Source organism: Entamoeba invadens, assembly GCF_000330505.1.
Source record: "Entamoeba invadens IP1 unplaced genomic scaffold scaff_1105074726215, whole genome shotgun sequence".
NCBI lineage: Eukaryota > Evosea > Mastigamoebida > Endamoebidae > Entamoeba > Entamoeba invadens.
In genome coordinates this window covers 75,629-90,732 of record NW_004440347.1, presented here as the reverse complement: position 1 = coordinate 90,732, position 15,104 = coordinate 75,629, and the positions used below count along the sequence as shown (strand labels likewise).

General features: G+C 29.4%; 4 protein-coding genes across 4 annotated transcripts; 1 reads left to right on the top strand and 3 right to left on the bottom strand.

Moving 5' to 3' along the window:
- Positions 1 to 4,390: 4,390 nt before the first annotated feature.
- Positions 4,391 to 5,137, bottom strand: EIN_453480 (hypothetical protein; the record flags this gene model as incomplete). Its single annotated transcript, XM_004256421.1, has 1 exon — positions 4,391 to 5,137. One exon carries the CDS (start codon positions 5,135 to 5,137, stop codon positions 4,391 to 4,393), a length of 747 nt encoding a protein of 248 aa, XP_004256469.1.
- Positions 5,138 to 10,603: 5,466 nt separating this feature from the next.
- On the top strand, positions 10,604 to 11,159 carry EIN_453470 (hypothetical protein; the record flags this gene model as incomplete). Its single annotated transcript, XM_004256420.1, has 2 exons — positions 10,604 to 10,682; positions 10,777 to 11,159. The coding sequence occupies 2 exons, from the start codon at positions 10,604 to 10,606 to the stop codon at positions 11,157 to 11,159; spliced, it is 462 nt and encodes a 153-aa protein (XP_004256468.1).
- Positions 11,160 to 11,238: 79 nt separating this feature from the next.
- Positions 11,239 to 12,276, bottom strand: EIN_453460 (hypothetical protein; the record flags this gene model as incomplete). The annotated part of the gene is made up of 1 exon (XM_004256419.1): positions 11,239 to 12,276. One exon carries the CDS (start codon positions 12,274 to 12,276, stop codon positions 11,239 to 11,241), a length of 1,038 nt encoding a protein of 345 aa, XP_004256467.1.
- Positions 12,277 to 12,752: 476 nt separating this feature from the next.
- EIN_453450 (hypothetical protein) lies at positions 12,753 to 13,364 on the bottom strand (the record flags this gene model as incomplete). Its single annotated transcript, XM_004256418.1, has 1 exon — positions 12,753 to 13,364. The coding sequence occupies one exon, from the start codon at positions 13,362 to 13,364 to the stop codon at positions 12,753 to 12,755; it is 612 nt and encodes a 203-aa protein (XP_004256466.1).
- Between the last annotated feature and the right edge of the window lie 1,740 nt (positions 13,365 to 15,104).

The following is a 15,104-nucleotide window of genomic DNA, read 5'->3' as shown; positions in this document are numbered from 1 at the left end:
ATAATACTGCTCCTTATCACTCGGTTTTCACTAACTCGTGGTGAATTTTTGGCAAATCAATATTCCTAAAGTTCGTATATAAGCCCTAATATTTGTTTATAATCTTATTTACTATATATTTAATTAAATTGTTATTTTAAATGGATTATACACTCTATTTATAGAGCATAAATAAGTCCCAATCAGGGTCGCCGTTTTGATACTTTTTGGCGCGTTGAGGTTTGGATTAATTGGCAATTTAATAATTTCTGTGAATTAAAATATCAAATAATACATAATAATAAAATTGCCTTTTAAACTAGTTTTGATTGAGAAAAAAATAAAATTACACATTTTTGAGATTTATTAATAAACTTTTCCAAAAATTCATTTTATAAAAAACTTATTAAAAGTTCCCATTATTACAATTTGAAAAATAAAAACACAATTAAAGAAATACATTTTCATAATAAACACGCACGGTCAAACATTTATTTCGAAAATAAAATAAATGGAAATATTTAAAAAAAAACAGAGAAACCATTAAAATGGTAAACAAAAAAAACAACTTTTCATAATCAATTCAGCTAATTTATCAAATTGGGGCGTAAGTGTTGTATGCTATGATCATCATTGCCCTCAATACATCATCTGACAGTTGGCTTCTGAAATTGGTTTTTATTAAAGAAAGTGCGGAAAATCCTTGTTTACATGAATATGAAGTCATAAACAACGACAAAGATCTTGCTGCTAAAATGGATAGTCTTGGATAATTGACAATAAATGTTTGTTTGAGGTATTCATCATTGAATATATCGTTTATTGACATTCTAATGGTGTAATAACAATCAGGGTGTGTAGATAAACTATAAAAATGTTTTAATCGTTCAGCAGAACAAATTGATTCACTTTCAACTGGTTGTTTTTTACAACAGGTTCGGTTTGTGGTCTGACAACGTTCTTTTTAATAAACATTTTATCACAAGAAAAAAGTTCAACTTCGTTTTTTATTTCGTAATTGTGTTCATTGACAAAAAGCTGAGGAATTCACGTCATATTATGGAAGTCATCCATAAACGAAAGTTGATCTATTTCAATAAACCTTGAAGCCAACTGTTCTTTCATTGTTATAATAGCTACAAGGTGTATAGAAATAGTAACTTCTTTTTTTGTTACAAATGCGTTTGTAGTCGAGAGTAACAAATAATCATTGTTGAGCAGTGAGTTTTCAATTTGGTCAACTTTAGCCCTCAGACCCTTTATTAGTACAATATAGTAGTGGATATTCTCATCTTTCTTTTGAAGTCGCAAGTTAACATTATTAAATATTGTTGTCAAATCGCGCAAAACACACAAATCAAACAAAAAATACTTGTTCGATATTGCCCATAACAAATAATCACATAAAGTCTCATCGCGTGTCACTCGTTTTCTTTCTTCAACTTCTCAAAATTCTGGTGTTCTTTCGGGGCAATTTGGATCGACTGGAGTTGGAAGTAAAACTATACTTTTCGATTTAATAATTTTTAGTTGTTTTTCATATTTTCCAGTTTTATTGACGTTTTCATTTTGAATTTTTATTAAGTTTTTAACTCCAAACCTAATAGATTTATACCTATCTTTTTTTCTCCCACATTTTCTTTTTTGTGTTGTCATTTTGTTTCATTTTAAAGTTTATTCTTTCTTCTTCTAGAACAATTAAATTATTTTTTTCAATGTTTAATTTGACATCCTGGTTAAGATCTTCTCTTTTTAGATACTTGTGTTTTTCACTCAATTTAATTTGCAAAGAATCAATACAAACAATTGAAAGTACCAATACAATTTCAGGTAAAACAAATAAAAAACGAGTGAAACTTTTTTCGTTTGAAAACCAACGTATATCAATGTTTTTTTCAAGACCTTTCATGTTTTTTGATTTAAGTAATTCTTTTAATTTATCTCTTGCTGTCGCACTTTTTCTAACTGCGGTAATGATTTTAAATATTACAGTGGCAATTGTGTGGAATTCTTCAATTTTTGAAAGATCGGAAACACCAAAAATACCTCCATCTTTAGCTCGTATCTTTCTTTCATTTTCTTCTTTTGTAGTTTCTGCTATCATACTTTTGGCACATAATGCTTCTTGGTGAATAAAACATTTAATGAGATTTATTTCGTTGATTTCACATGCAACTAAACATGATCTTTTTATCCCCTCACTACAAACCACAAGTGCACCATTATATTTACCAAAGTTTGAAGCGCAAGAGTCTCCAGTCAAACCCACAATTTTGTTTAAGTCAATATATTTATGAAGGATATGTAATATTTGTTTTGCCATTATTTCACCAGATTTTCCCCAACATTTTTGAAAGTCAAAAATTGACACGTTGATGTTAAACTTTACATCGGTGTATGTTACAAATAATATAATATAATCATCACCTCCCCAATCCGTTGTGGTATCCACACAAAAAGAAGCGGCGATACACGTTGACAACACGTTCCTCATCATTTCATCCAAATTATTTCCAATTAAAAGGGGTCTTTCTGCGAGAGTTGTTTTAGATAGAGGAGTTGAATCGTGTTGGTCTTTATCTTTGAGTTGTTTTGCGATTACTTTTCCGACAGCGAGAGGAAGAAATTTTTTGCTTAAATCAAAAGCACATTTGAATGAACGTTTTATTTTTTCGGTTGTACTTCCATTGTTTTTGTTTGTTTGGTACACCTTTTTATAGAGTTCGTTTATTTTGTTCATGACAATTTCAGAAGCCTGTGGACGACCATGACTCCAGAAGTGTCTGGTACAGTCCCATTTTACTTTTGCATCTACTTCATGTGAATATCCACAGAGTATGCACGAACAATTCTTACCATCTAAAAAGAAGAAAATTTTTCTCATGTACACTTCGTCAAATTCAGAATTTTTTTCTGTATCGGTGTGACAAAATTCTTTTTGTGACTTTAACATTGATTTTTGAGTTTGTTATTCTAGTTTGGTTTTTGCATTGTTTTTTAAAATGTTCCTTTTATGTTTTTTATTGTTATAATGATTTTATTGACTATTATTTGTTTTTATTGACAAAATACAGTCGACTTTACCAATAATTAAATTTATGGTTAAATGAACTAATGATTTATTTTTATGCAATAATGAATTTTTTTTAAAATTATTTACAAAACCACACAAAACTATTCTTCAAAAAACTCAACTTTATTTACTTTAGAACATTTACCATTATTTTAGATTGGTAAATAGTTTCAAGTATATGCAACGTGTCAAGAAAGCGTCTCTATGAGCGTCGATGTAACTATAATTATAACAAAAAATTATAAATTAATAATAAATATTTATTCTTCATGCGCGGAAAAAAAAACTTGGGTTTTCCATATTGAACGCGCTGATAGAATCCCGTTTGCCACCCTGAACCATATCAATAAATATGTATTTAAAAACATAATTTATTGTTATATTGATTTTTAAGTTAAATTAAAACTGTTAATAAATAAATTTTTATAATTATTGAATTGTCGTGTAATTACCATATTATTTTGTAAATTAAACATTCAAACAATTGAGATCAACTTTTTTTCATAATTACTCTAATATTTATATTTGAATCTAATTTTTTAGTTGATATGAACAAAAAATATTACACGTTCAATGTAAAGTAAAATACATAATGGTATTTTATAGAACTAAAGTCACAACAAAAATGCTAAACACAAACAAATAACTTTTAAACAACAAATAATTATTGATATCATATCTCCACACTTATGTGAACCACAAATAAAATTTTTTAAATAACAAAACTGAAGTTTTTTAATTTTATGTATTATTTTTATCTGTTTAAGTTTAATTTTTCTTTTCTATAATAATTTGCATTTTTATGTTTTTTAAATAAAAGTGTAGTTGTAAAACTTTTTATTTCAATTGTAGTTATAACATGATTAAAAATTGACAAATTATTAACATATTTTAAACTTTTTATAAACTTTGTAATATAATTGGAAATGATATTATTAATGTCGTGTTTATGATAAACATTGAAAAGATAACATTCTTTCATTGTAAAATATGTTACTATTTCATTCAAATAATATCAATAAATTGTTTTCTGGTAACTTTAAAATTGTATTTGATTACTTTTAATATTTAAATTTTGAACAGTTAATATATAAACTCAAAAATACAATCTATTTGAAAAACAATTTTATAAACAATTATTACTTAGCAAAAACAATTGCGTTGTTTGTGTTTGTTTTATTATAATAGTATATGTATTATTTGTTCTTAAAATGTTATGTAATATGTAAAACAAAAAACAAATCTATTATATTACTATTATATGTTTATTGCATTTTTCAATACAATTATAAAATATAAAAAAGAATAAACCTTTTATAACAAAAAACGAATTAATAATTAGCCAAATCCTATTACATCGACTTTTACAAATCCAGACCCGACTTTCATCTTGATTTCATGGACTCCTTCATCAAAAATAAAAATGTCATAAAGAGTTCTCGGCAACTCTTTCTTCGATTCCATTCTTTGAGTGATCAGGGGTTCTTTTCCATCAACGAGAACTTCCCAAGTCCCCATATCCTCAGTGTAATCTCCAAAAATACCAAACCGTTTTCCTTTCATTCTAAAAGATATTTCTCCTTTTCCCTCCTCGATATTTTCAAATAGTTTATTTTCAAAATGTCCGGCTCTTTTGGTTACTTTGAATCCATTTACATTAAACGTCCTACTCGTCGGTTTCGCCAAATTTTTGTATTTTTGTGTAAGGAACAAATTGAGATCTTGGAATACCAAGAAGTTTTGATTTTGTGCATTATTTTTGACTACATATTTCAAATATTTGCACTGATATATTTCTTCGAAAGTGTAAGTCCTTGTAGTTTTTGTTGAATTCTTCGTCTCTTCAAGAGTTTTTGTGAACTCCTTATTTACATCTCCACATAAGACTTCAAAGAGACCAAAACAGTCTCTTGCAAATCTCATTTTAAATTGTATTGAATTGAATTTTGCTGTCTCAGAGAAATTGAACAAATAAGTAGCTGGGAAAGTAGTTCCTTCATTTGTCCATTTTGAGTGATAAATAGTATTAGTATTGCGATCAAAAATGTTTTCGCATTTGTCCGAGTTGTCCTGGTTTTTCGGCATTTCCAAACACTGAACTCCACAACTGGTGGTATTGCATTCTTTTACTGAATACATCTGATTGTTTAAAAACTTATTTTTTTTCAGTACAAATTATAGAATAAGAATTATGTTTTGTATTTAAAACTCTGAATATAAACTGTTTTTCAAAAGTCGGTACTGAGGTGTCCCGATTTTTTGCATTGATTTTGTTTATTATTTTTGGGAATCGTTTTTTTTGTAATAAATATCGCTTATTTTTTCCAAGTAAAAAAGAGAAAAACAGTCTTCAAAACATATTTTTTTACTTGAAGAATTTTTAAGCATTAAAAAAATCCATATAAAATTTGAAATAACGGGATTTTTGTTTCTAATAAACATGTGAATTGTCCCAAAAGTGCATTTTAGTACAAAAGCAAATAAACTTAATGTCAATTTTTTTCATTATCAAATAATTCATTAATTTATGAAAATATTTACAAAACAAGAGCTGGGTTCGAAGATTAGTATGCTTAGTAGTGTTGTCACAAAAACAATAAAAATAACAAAATGATTTGATAACTTATCTTTGTTGGGTTTTATAAAGTCGACATTCTCTTTGAGCATTTAGTGAGAACATCATTTTTAAAATAGTCCATAACAGAACAATATTGTTCTATCATTTTATCGTCTTTTCTTGTGTTGTTCTTTGACTTGGTCTGTCAAAATTATCAAACATTTGCTGTAATTTATTTTTTGGTGTTTTTGGAACTCTATATTTCATTATTTTTTATTCGGAGAAGATAACCACAGTTTGTTTTAAATTTCAATTAAATTTTAACGAGAGTAATATTCAGTTAAAACTCGACACGAACAACACCATCCAAATTCACTTAAACATTAATTGTTGTGCTTTTATGCCAACAATGCTGTGTATATGTTGTGAAGTATCGAGTTGAGGTCAAATCAAATAACGGGATCGGGTTTTTTGGAAAAAGATGGCTAATATTCCAACATTTTCCCGAATTTGTACGAAAATAATTGAACGGGATTGGTATTTTTTTCAAAATAAAGTCGGTACTTTCGATTTTTTGTTTTTTATTTTTTTAGGAAAAAACGAAAATAAAAAACGGGACTTTAGGAAGTTCTAAAAATATGACAGTACCGACTTTTGAAAAACAGTTTATTTTGCAATTTTGGCGTCAATTTCTTACTCAAAGATTTTACAGAAATATCTTGTGTTTCTTTCAGTCGCTCGTGCAACCAAAAGAAAATAGATACCTGTGTCATTTTTAAATTTGTAAAATTTAGTCCCTTACCTTTCATCAAAATACATATACAATTGACCAAGTAATAGTCAGAAACCAAGTAATTATAAGAAGTGAAATAAAAAAGTTTTAAAACTTTAATCAAGAACTATATTAAAATAGATTTCATGAAACAATATATTTCTTTTTTAAAAAAGCTAAATATATAAAAAGACGAAAATGAACCAACAACTAAAAAACATGTCTGAACCAAAAGAAGACCCAATCATTTTATTCAATTGTCCAAGACTTCTTGCACTTTCAAAGAAACAAATCATAGATAACATTTTCCACGAAAATAATAACGGAAAACAACAACAAAAAGTTGTTATTTTGCTTGAGACGGCTTTCAAAAATGATATTTTTCCAATTTGACAACAAGAAGAGGGCAGAAAGAATTTTTGAAAAGTATTGATGGCTCATCGCTTTCGCTTTTAGGATTAATGTTTGGTTGTTCAAGTGGAGCAATCGACTGTCCATTGAAGAAGGAAGTTGAAGAAGTGCGTCGTGGACCAAAGGGGAATATAACAAAGGATATGGATCATGAAATTAACAGTATTATGGGCAAATTGCGTTTACTTGGGCTTTCTTGTTCGTTGATTGGAAACGTGGTCTTGTTGAGTAAACACTTTGATTTGGAAAACATCACAAGAGAAGCAGTTCGCATTTATTTAAGAGACAAACTAAGTTACACTTTAACAAATGAATGCTGATGATTATAATCGAATTGAATTAAGTTATAAAACAGTTATAAAAAACATGAATGATCTCAAAGCCATCGATGGTATTCCATCGATGGCGCTTTTTTCAACATCGATGTGATGGGTTCAAATGACTGGGCAGACATAAAAGTACATCTTATCGTTAAACAATCTAAAGACACTTCCCAAAAAAACTTATGAAGTCAGTCGTTCATTGAAACACTCAACCGCAATATGTTGTATTTCTGCCGATAAACAACCAACTTTGTACGCTTTGATTGTGAGTCAAAAGAGCTATTTCTCAGAAGTAAAGAATTCATATCCGGACCCAATTATTCTATACTCTTCCAATGGATATGCGACCAAAAACGTTTTCGTTTATTACATGGCCGATCTAGTTGCGAAGATTGTAAAAAAAGCTCTTCTAAATCTTTTTAAGGAATGGGCAACTATTGCAATGGATAATTTTAGTGGACACATTGATGGAATTTTTTTGGGGATGTTATACACGAACAACATTCGGCTCCACATATATGCGCCACATTCAAGTCATTTGATGCAACCGCTGGATCTGTGCTTTTTGGAGTTGTTAAAAAGTCGATAAATGGGACAACTACTGTGAGACGAGTAAGCAACTTACCCCAACATTTTGAGAGTCAACAAATAGAAGTTGTATATTTATGCACCATAAATAACGATGAAGATGAAGAATACCTTAACGATCTCTTCAAAAACTTTTCTAAAATGGACGAACAAGTATGTAAATGTTTTTACAAACCAGGAAATAAAAGAGATGCCAATGGTACTGCAAATACTGTTAAGATTCTTGGGGTTGCCAAGACTTTGTTTAACAAAAGTACAAAAAGAATAATTGTCGCATCTTTTGAAAGGAATGACATCATTTCCGTTTTTAAAGACGGAGTCTTGAGATGTTATTTTGACATCAAAGAAGCTCGACGCTTCCTCGACACATACAAATCGAAAATCAAAGCTAATAAAATCGATATTTTGAAGTCATAACCAATTTCTTTTTTTTGATGCTACAAATTTGTCGAAAGTACTGTTAGAAATGACAGAGATGTCCCTTTCTCAAGTTAGAGAAATAATTTGTGATATTGAGATGTACCGAGTTTTGGAAAACATCACTGGCTCTTTGTTGAACTTAAAAACATTTTTGGAGTATTACCATCCTAATGAGGCCGATGTCAATACTTACAAAATCGGACTTTCAGAGAATAGATGTTATCTGAAAGCTGAAAATGAGATATTACCATCATTTTTGAGGAATAAATCCATATCTGATAATTTTGGAAATGATACGACGTGGAGTTTAAGAGTTTGCCGAAGAATGGAAAATACAGAATGTGACCAAAGTAATGAGATGTCAGATAGATATTTTGTTTCTCACACGTTTTATCATTTTTTAAATGTCATCATCGATCCAACTGAAATACATGTTTCTAACGGGCAATCGCATCAACTACAATTTCTTCTTGTTTCTATTCCAAGAAACTTGATATTCAGCACAGTGCCAGAACGTCTGCAGCTGCAAAAATAATAAGTGAAGTTTTTTGTGATTTTGTGACATTCACAACTTCTATGATTTGCGCAACTTAAAAAACAGTGAGAGAAAATAAAAAAACTAAACCCCGTTTAATAGACTGATAAACACTAAGTAGGTCTAAAAAGTTTCTATGAAATGCATATTTTAAATCGTGGTTTGGTGTTTGTAATTGGATATTTCAAGAAGTAATTGACGATAAATAAACAACAAACCTTATCATACAGAAAGAGATTGGAAAAACAACGAGTTCCATTGGGTTGCTTCGTTGTAATAAATAACCCTTATAAAAAACAATTATTGGGGAGTGAGGACTATGAACATCTTTTATGGCGAGACATTTCAAAAAGAAACCACAATGAAAACAAAAATATTTAAAAAGTTCGACATTATTTTATATTTTTAAGTTATTTTTAATCGCTTTTTGGTTTATTTTAGAAAGCAAAAAAAGTGTCTTAGTATTATTTGGTAAACCTTTTTTCACGTCTTATTTACATGATATTTTTAGGTAATCAATGGAAAATACATCCTTCTTTCAATTATTTGGTCTCTGATAATTATTTGGTCAACTAATAAAGTGATTATCATTTTTATCAGCTTCTGTGCCAAAAAATGAGGCTGGTGACACGTAACTTTTGAGATATATAACATCTCGACTCCCTTCAAATACCTTTTTCATAGTCCAATACCCATCACTGATGTATCCCCAATCATTAATTCCATTCCCTCTATTCCCACCAACATTTGAGTATTCTATTTGAAATACAGCGTCGATGACATTGTTGTTAATCTCCAGTTACCTCATTCCCCATCTTTCTTCTTTTCAACTTATACTTACATTATAATGATGATTTGGCTTGTGCAAAAACCAAAGCAATAAAAAAGGCACATTTATTTTTAATTTAATATTAAATTTACTAGTCGTTTACAATATGAGGAAATATAGGGATGCTAAAGAAAGGAGGATGCTCTTAACTATTGTTTAATTTCAATTGAAAATTAATAAAATTATTATTATTTTTAATATAAATTATAAATAAAAAAATGAATAAAATAAAAACACCAAAATAAATTTTTATTAATTATTTATTATAAATAATATTAAATTAATTAATATTTAGATCAGCATCCCACTTTTTTCGTTTAACTGTAATTTAAGAGTTTTATGTATTTTTTTAAACCAACACGTTTTTAAATACATCAATAACCAGAAGACTCTCTGTTACACCCAATAATATGGCGACGACTTCGACATCCGATTTGGAATAGGAAAAAACGCGCTTTCTCTTTATTTACAAATCAGTGTTAGTCAGTCATATCAACCATTCCGTATAGCAAATTGTGTTTTCGGGAACCTCGAGGCAACTCATTTTCGTTATGAAAACTCAAATTACCCATGGTTGTAAAAACTTCCGTGTATTGTACCACTGAGATCACCAAGTTTATTGCAGTCCCGTTGACGTGCTTTAAGAGTCTCGAGCTTTTCACACTCACAATTGGTAAATTGAAGGAGATCCAAACCGAACTATCTAAAGATACATTTGTTAATCGAGTTCAGATCCACTTTGGTTTTTCTAAAAAATAAAACGCTGTATTTACTTTATGTCAATCAATTTATAATTATAAAAATACACATGAGTGATAATTATTTAAAACACAAACACAACTAAAATTTTTATTGGGTATTTTGGTCAATGGTTGTGCTGTCAATCAATTGAGTGCTGGTCGAGTAATTGATATGCCTTTTATTATAACATTTATTAAAGAGTTACTATTATTAACCAAGAATTACCAAAATTTTGTATTTTAACTTTTAGTAAAGTTTACTTTATTTATTGAAAATGAATTCATTTTTATTTTAAATTATTTAACTAATTGATTGTATTAATAAAAATATTCGAAATAAAAAATTCACAATTAAAAATAATTAGTTTAAAACAACATGTCGAATTCATCAAATGATGTTTTGATGCCACAAGAACTAATTGATTCAAATGAAAAGAAAAAGGCTGAGCAACAACGTTTGGAAAAGTATCGAGAAGCACAACGACTGAAATACGAAGCAATTCATCTTTCCAAAAAGACACTTGAAGATGCCAAAAAAGCAAAAAAAAGAAAAAGAAAATGAAGAAAAACGCAAACAAGCACTTGAAGAACAAAAGAAAATTCAACAACACAATGAAGCTGAAAAATTGCGACTTGTGCAATACCGCCAACACCAAGCAGAACTTTTACAAAAGCAGAAGAATGAAAAGGAAGAAAAAGAACTTGCGAAACAGGCGCGACTGAGAAAGATCGAAGAAGACAAGAAAAGGGCAGAAGAAGAGCGACTCAGGCAAATTGAACTTCAAAAGATACGTGAAAAAGAACAACTCGCACGATACAGACAACTTCAAAGCCAAAAGTATCACCAAACATCCACACAACAGCAATACAGAAAACACTCTGATGGGCGTTATTATGATGATCAATATGGTGGATATGGTGATTACAATTGATTTATATTATTTGTTTATAAATTATTATAAAACTATAATAGTATAGTTTAATTATAATAAATAATTAATTCATTGTGAATTAGTAGAGTTGATACACTTTGATGCTCTTCACTTTAAAATACCTCCCATCAGTCAAGTCGCCAAGTTTAGCAGTATAAGACGATGATTGGAGTGATGGGTTGCAGTAAGACCGTGAGAGACTCCCCTTCTTGAAGACACCAATAGCATGCCCACCTCCAAACCCAAAGAGACATTCGTGACTCTTGCAGTACAAATAAAACGCGTATTGGTTGTTTGAGCCTTTCAATTCGTATTTTCGTGGGTTGACAATTCCATTTCTCTCCAACGAAAACACAAAGGAACGTTGACTGCCAACAAACTCCTTTTCTTTCACAACTTTTTCATAGAGAACACCTCCAAAGATGTTTCTGTTGTCATCTTCGACAAGAAATAGTAAATTTTGTTTGTGAAGGATTTTGTCACCAAAGACTGACGTGTTTTTGGCCCAATTGTCTCTGCCACTGTCAAAAAGTACTTCGCCGACTTTCAACCCACTCAATTGCTCGATTTCTTGAGACCCACTGAAGTTGACTTGGCCGTTCTCAACGTGTTGCGGCTTTGCAACTTCTTCTTTGTCTGTTTTCTCGGCTTTCTGTGTGTTTTGTAATTGTGCATTTCCTACAAAAGTGAAGTTCTCGATGCTTTTGATGGTTTCAATTTTTGTGTCTCTCGTCTTCTCGATATTCACTATTTTGTCTTCAAGTGGCTTTTTGAGTGTGTCACACTCTTCGCGATACAACGCAGTGATGACGTCAACTGTTTTGGTGTATTTTGTGACATCACTGTCACTTTCTACTTCTTCAATTTTATGTGCCAAATTTGATTGAAGAACTGAAAGTCTTTGGAGAACTTCTTTTGATGAGTTTACAACACTCTGACGATGTGACAGCACTTCCTTCAGACTCTTCAAAAACACTTCAGCGCGTTCTATTCGGTCAGAAAGTGGAAGTGAAGTGTCGTCTACAAAGTTCATTTCCAAATTGTATTTGTCAAGGGCATCAAGTGCTTTCTGACACGTCCCACAGAGAGACATCACCTCATTCAACAAATTGTTCATATTGGATGTCAGTTATCACTTTCACATCATATCTAACACAATTAAGTCCTATTTAATGTTACAACACTGTTGCTGTTTATGAAAAACAAAGTTATTTACCAAACAAATTTTTGTTGACAAAACAATGTATTTTTAGTTTAACTTTTTGTTTTCTGCAAATGTGAATCATTCAAATAAGAAAGTGTAAAAGTTTAGTTAAAACAAAATTATAAAATGTATTCATATTAAATAATAATAATTATAAAATGTTATTGGTTTTAATAACATTTTTAATACCATATTAAATTAATGAGTAAATTGGGTATTATAAATTATAATAAAATTTAACTATATTAATTTTGAATATAGTATTAGTAATTATTAATTATAAGTATTAATTAGAATAGATTATGATGTATTTTATTAATCTTATAACAATTTGTTGTACAAATTGAATTGTCTTTAGAACAAATGTAACACAAAAACTATAAATTTGTTTACAACACGACGCATTTTCCAGACGAGAAGAATGTTTTGAATTTATTATCATTGTTAAGTTCGTCATCACACTCATTGTTTTCTTCATCATCCAATTTGTGCAATTTGATATCTTTGACGAGTTCTTGGAAAGCCTCTGTTATATTGATTTTGTTTTTAGCCGACGTTTCAAAGAAAAGGACTTTCCATTCGTGTGCCAGATCGGTTCCCTGTTTCATGGACACTTGTCTCTCGTTCTCCAAATCGCATTTATTACCACACAACACAATTGGGAAGTGTGCGGCATCATCATTGTCCAACACTCGATAGAGTTGTTCTCGAATGACGTTGGCGTCTAAAAACGATGATGTGGATGTTATAGAATAAACTATGATATATCCATCACCAGATCGCATGTACTGGTCTCGTAACGCAGAGTACTCTTCTTGTCCCGCAGTGTCCAAAATATCTAATGGGACGATTTCACCATCAACAGATATCGACGTCTTATATGAGTCTTCGATAGTCGGATCGTATATTTGAATGAACTGTCCAGAGACTAACTGAATTGTAATAGCAGACTTCCCAACTGCGCCGCTGCCTAGAATGACTATTTTTATTGTTTTTGACATTATTTTGAAAATGAATTATTAGTTTTTTATTGTTCTTTTTTCGATTTACAAAACAAATGTGTGATGGACTTCCAAACTCTCAATAGATTTAACGAATTAAACAATAGATTTAATCCCGAATTTTAATACCAAAAATTTGTCTCTAAATACATATCACATTTTATTATTATTTAGTTTCTTTTAATCATCAGTTTTTCAAATAAAGTTTTTTTTAACCCTTCCATACCAGAAACATGATTATAATAAAATGTTTACAGATGAATGTAAACTTAAATCGGTAAACTAAAAGTAATTTTTATTTAAATGATATTTAGACTTAATGTTGTAATTTTAAGTTCCAGTTTGATGTATTATTTATTATATATAAAAAGTTTGCACGTTTTATTTCATGTATGTTATTTATTAATGAGTCTAACATTGTTTGGTCATACAAATTATATAAACACTGATTTAAATATATCATATAGTAATGTTTAAAAATGTTCTCACTTTAAAACCATTAAAAATGTAGTGTTGTTGTTCATATACAATTGATTTATTTGATGTAATGGTAAAATTAAAATATTAAAATGATGATTAAGAAAAAATATTGAAATACTGAAATAGTGTCAAGAATTTATTTTTGATCCTTTTCTTTCGAATAAAAATAAAAAACAATTCAAAAGCAATTATTAGAAACACCAGAGTTAAAATATATTATTTGAAAAAAAACTTGGAATTAAAACAGCGAAATAATGGCAGAAGAAAACCAACCTGTCATTTCCTTTGATATTTTAGTCACGGGAGAGTCGGACACTGGACGACTAACATTTAGTTGTAAAGCTACAAATCGATTAAACGACTATTATCATGCTAAACCAGTGTGTTATTGTATCGACTTTATGGCATGTGAAGAGACATTTGAAGGAAACAAAGTGCGAACTCGATTGTGGAACACTTGTACGTTTACTTTATGTTTTTATTGCGATTGAATATAATTAAAATGTAAACTGTATGCCAAAAGTCGGTACTTTACCAATTATTAGTGGAAACCCTTTTATAATAAATTCCCGTTTTTTAAAGTTTTTTTGTTGTTTTCATTTATAATTTCCATTTGAAAAAAAGAAAAAACAGTACCGACTTTTTAACCCTCAAAACCAATACAGTTATAAATTTCAATTAAAATTTCGGGATTTTAACAAAAAATTAGAACAAACTTGTCCGATTTTCTGAGACTGTTATTCAGTCTTTTTCACTGTTGAGATTCTCAAAAAATCGGCATTTTTGCCTTTTGGTAATGGACGAGTAGTTTGAATGGGTGAGATAACCGTATTTTACCTCTCACATTACGACTCTCCCCCACTTCAAAATACACAATAAATCGTTCTAACTTGTTGTTATTTTATGGTTGTCTCTTTAAAAAAAACAAACTTTGAAACACTACACATATTAAATGGTTATTTTTATTTTCAATAATCTTTTCTTTGTGTTGTAAGTGTTAATGAAATTGAAAGATTTTTATTATTTGTTGGATCATTAACATTTTCTTTTGAAAAGAGAAAAAGTCGGTTTTACTCACGGCAAAAACAACCATATGGTCAAGCAAAATTTTTGAAGAAGTAAGTTATTTGATATTTTCCTTGTTATTTTTTATTTAATTTTTTAGCTTGGTCTAAATTCAAGGTTCAGTCAAGTTTGTTTTTTAAAAAATAAGAGGGAAAAAAATAAGCAAAAAAACGATTCAAACAAAATGAAAAATAT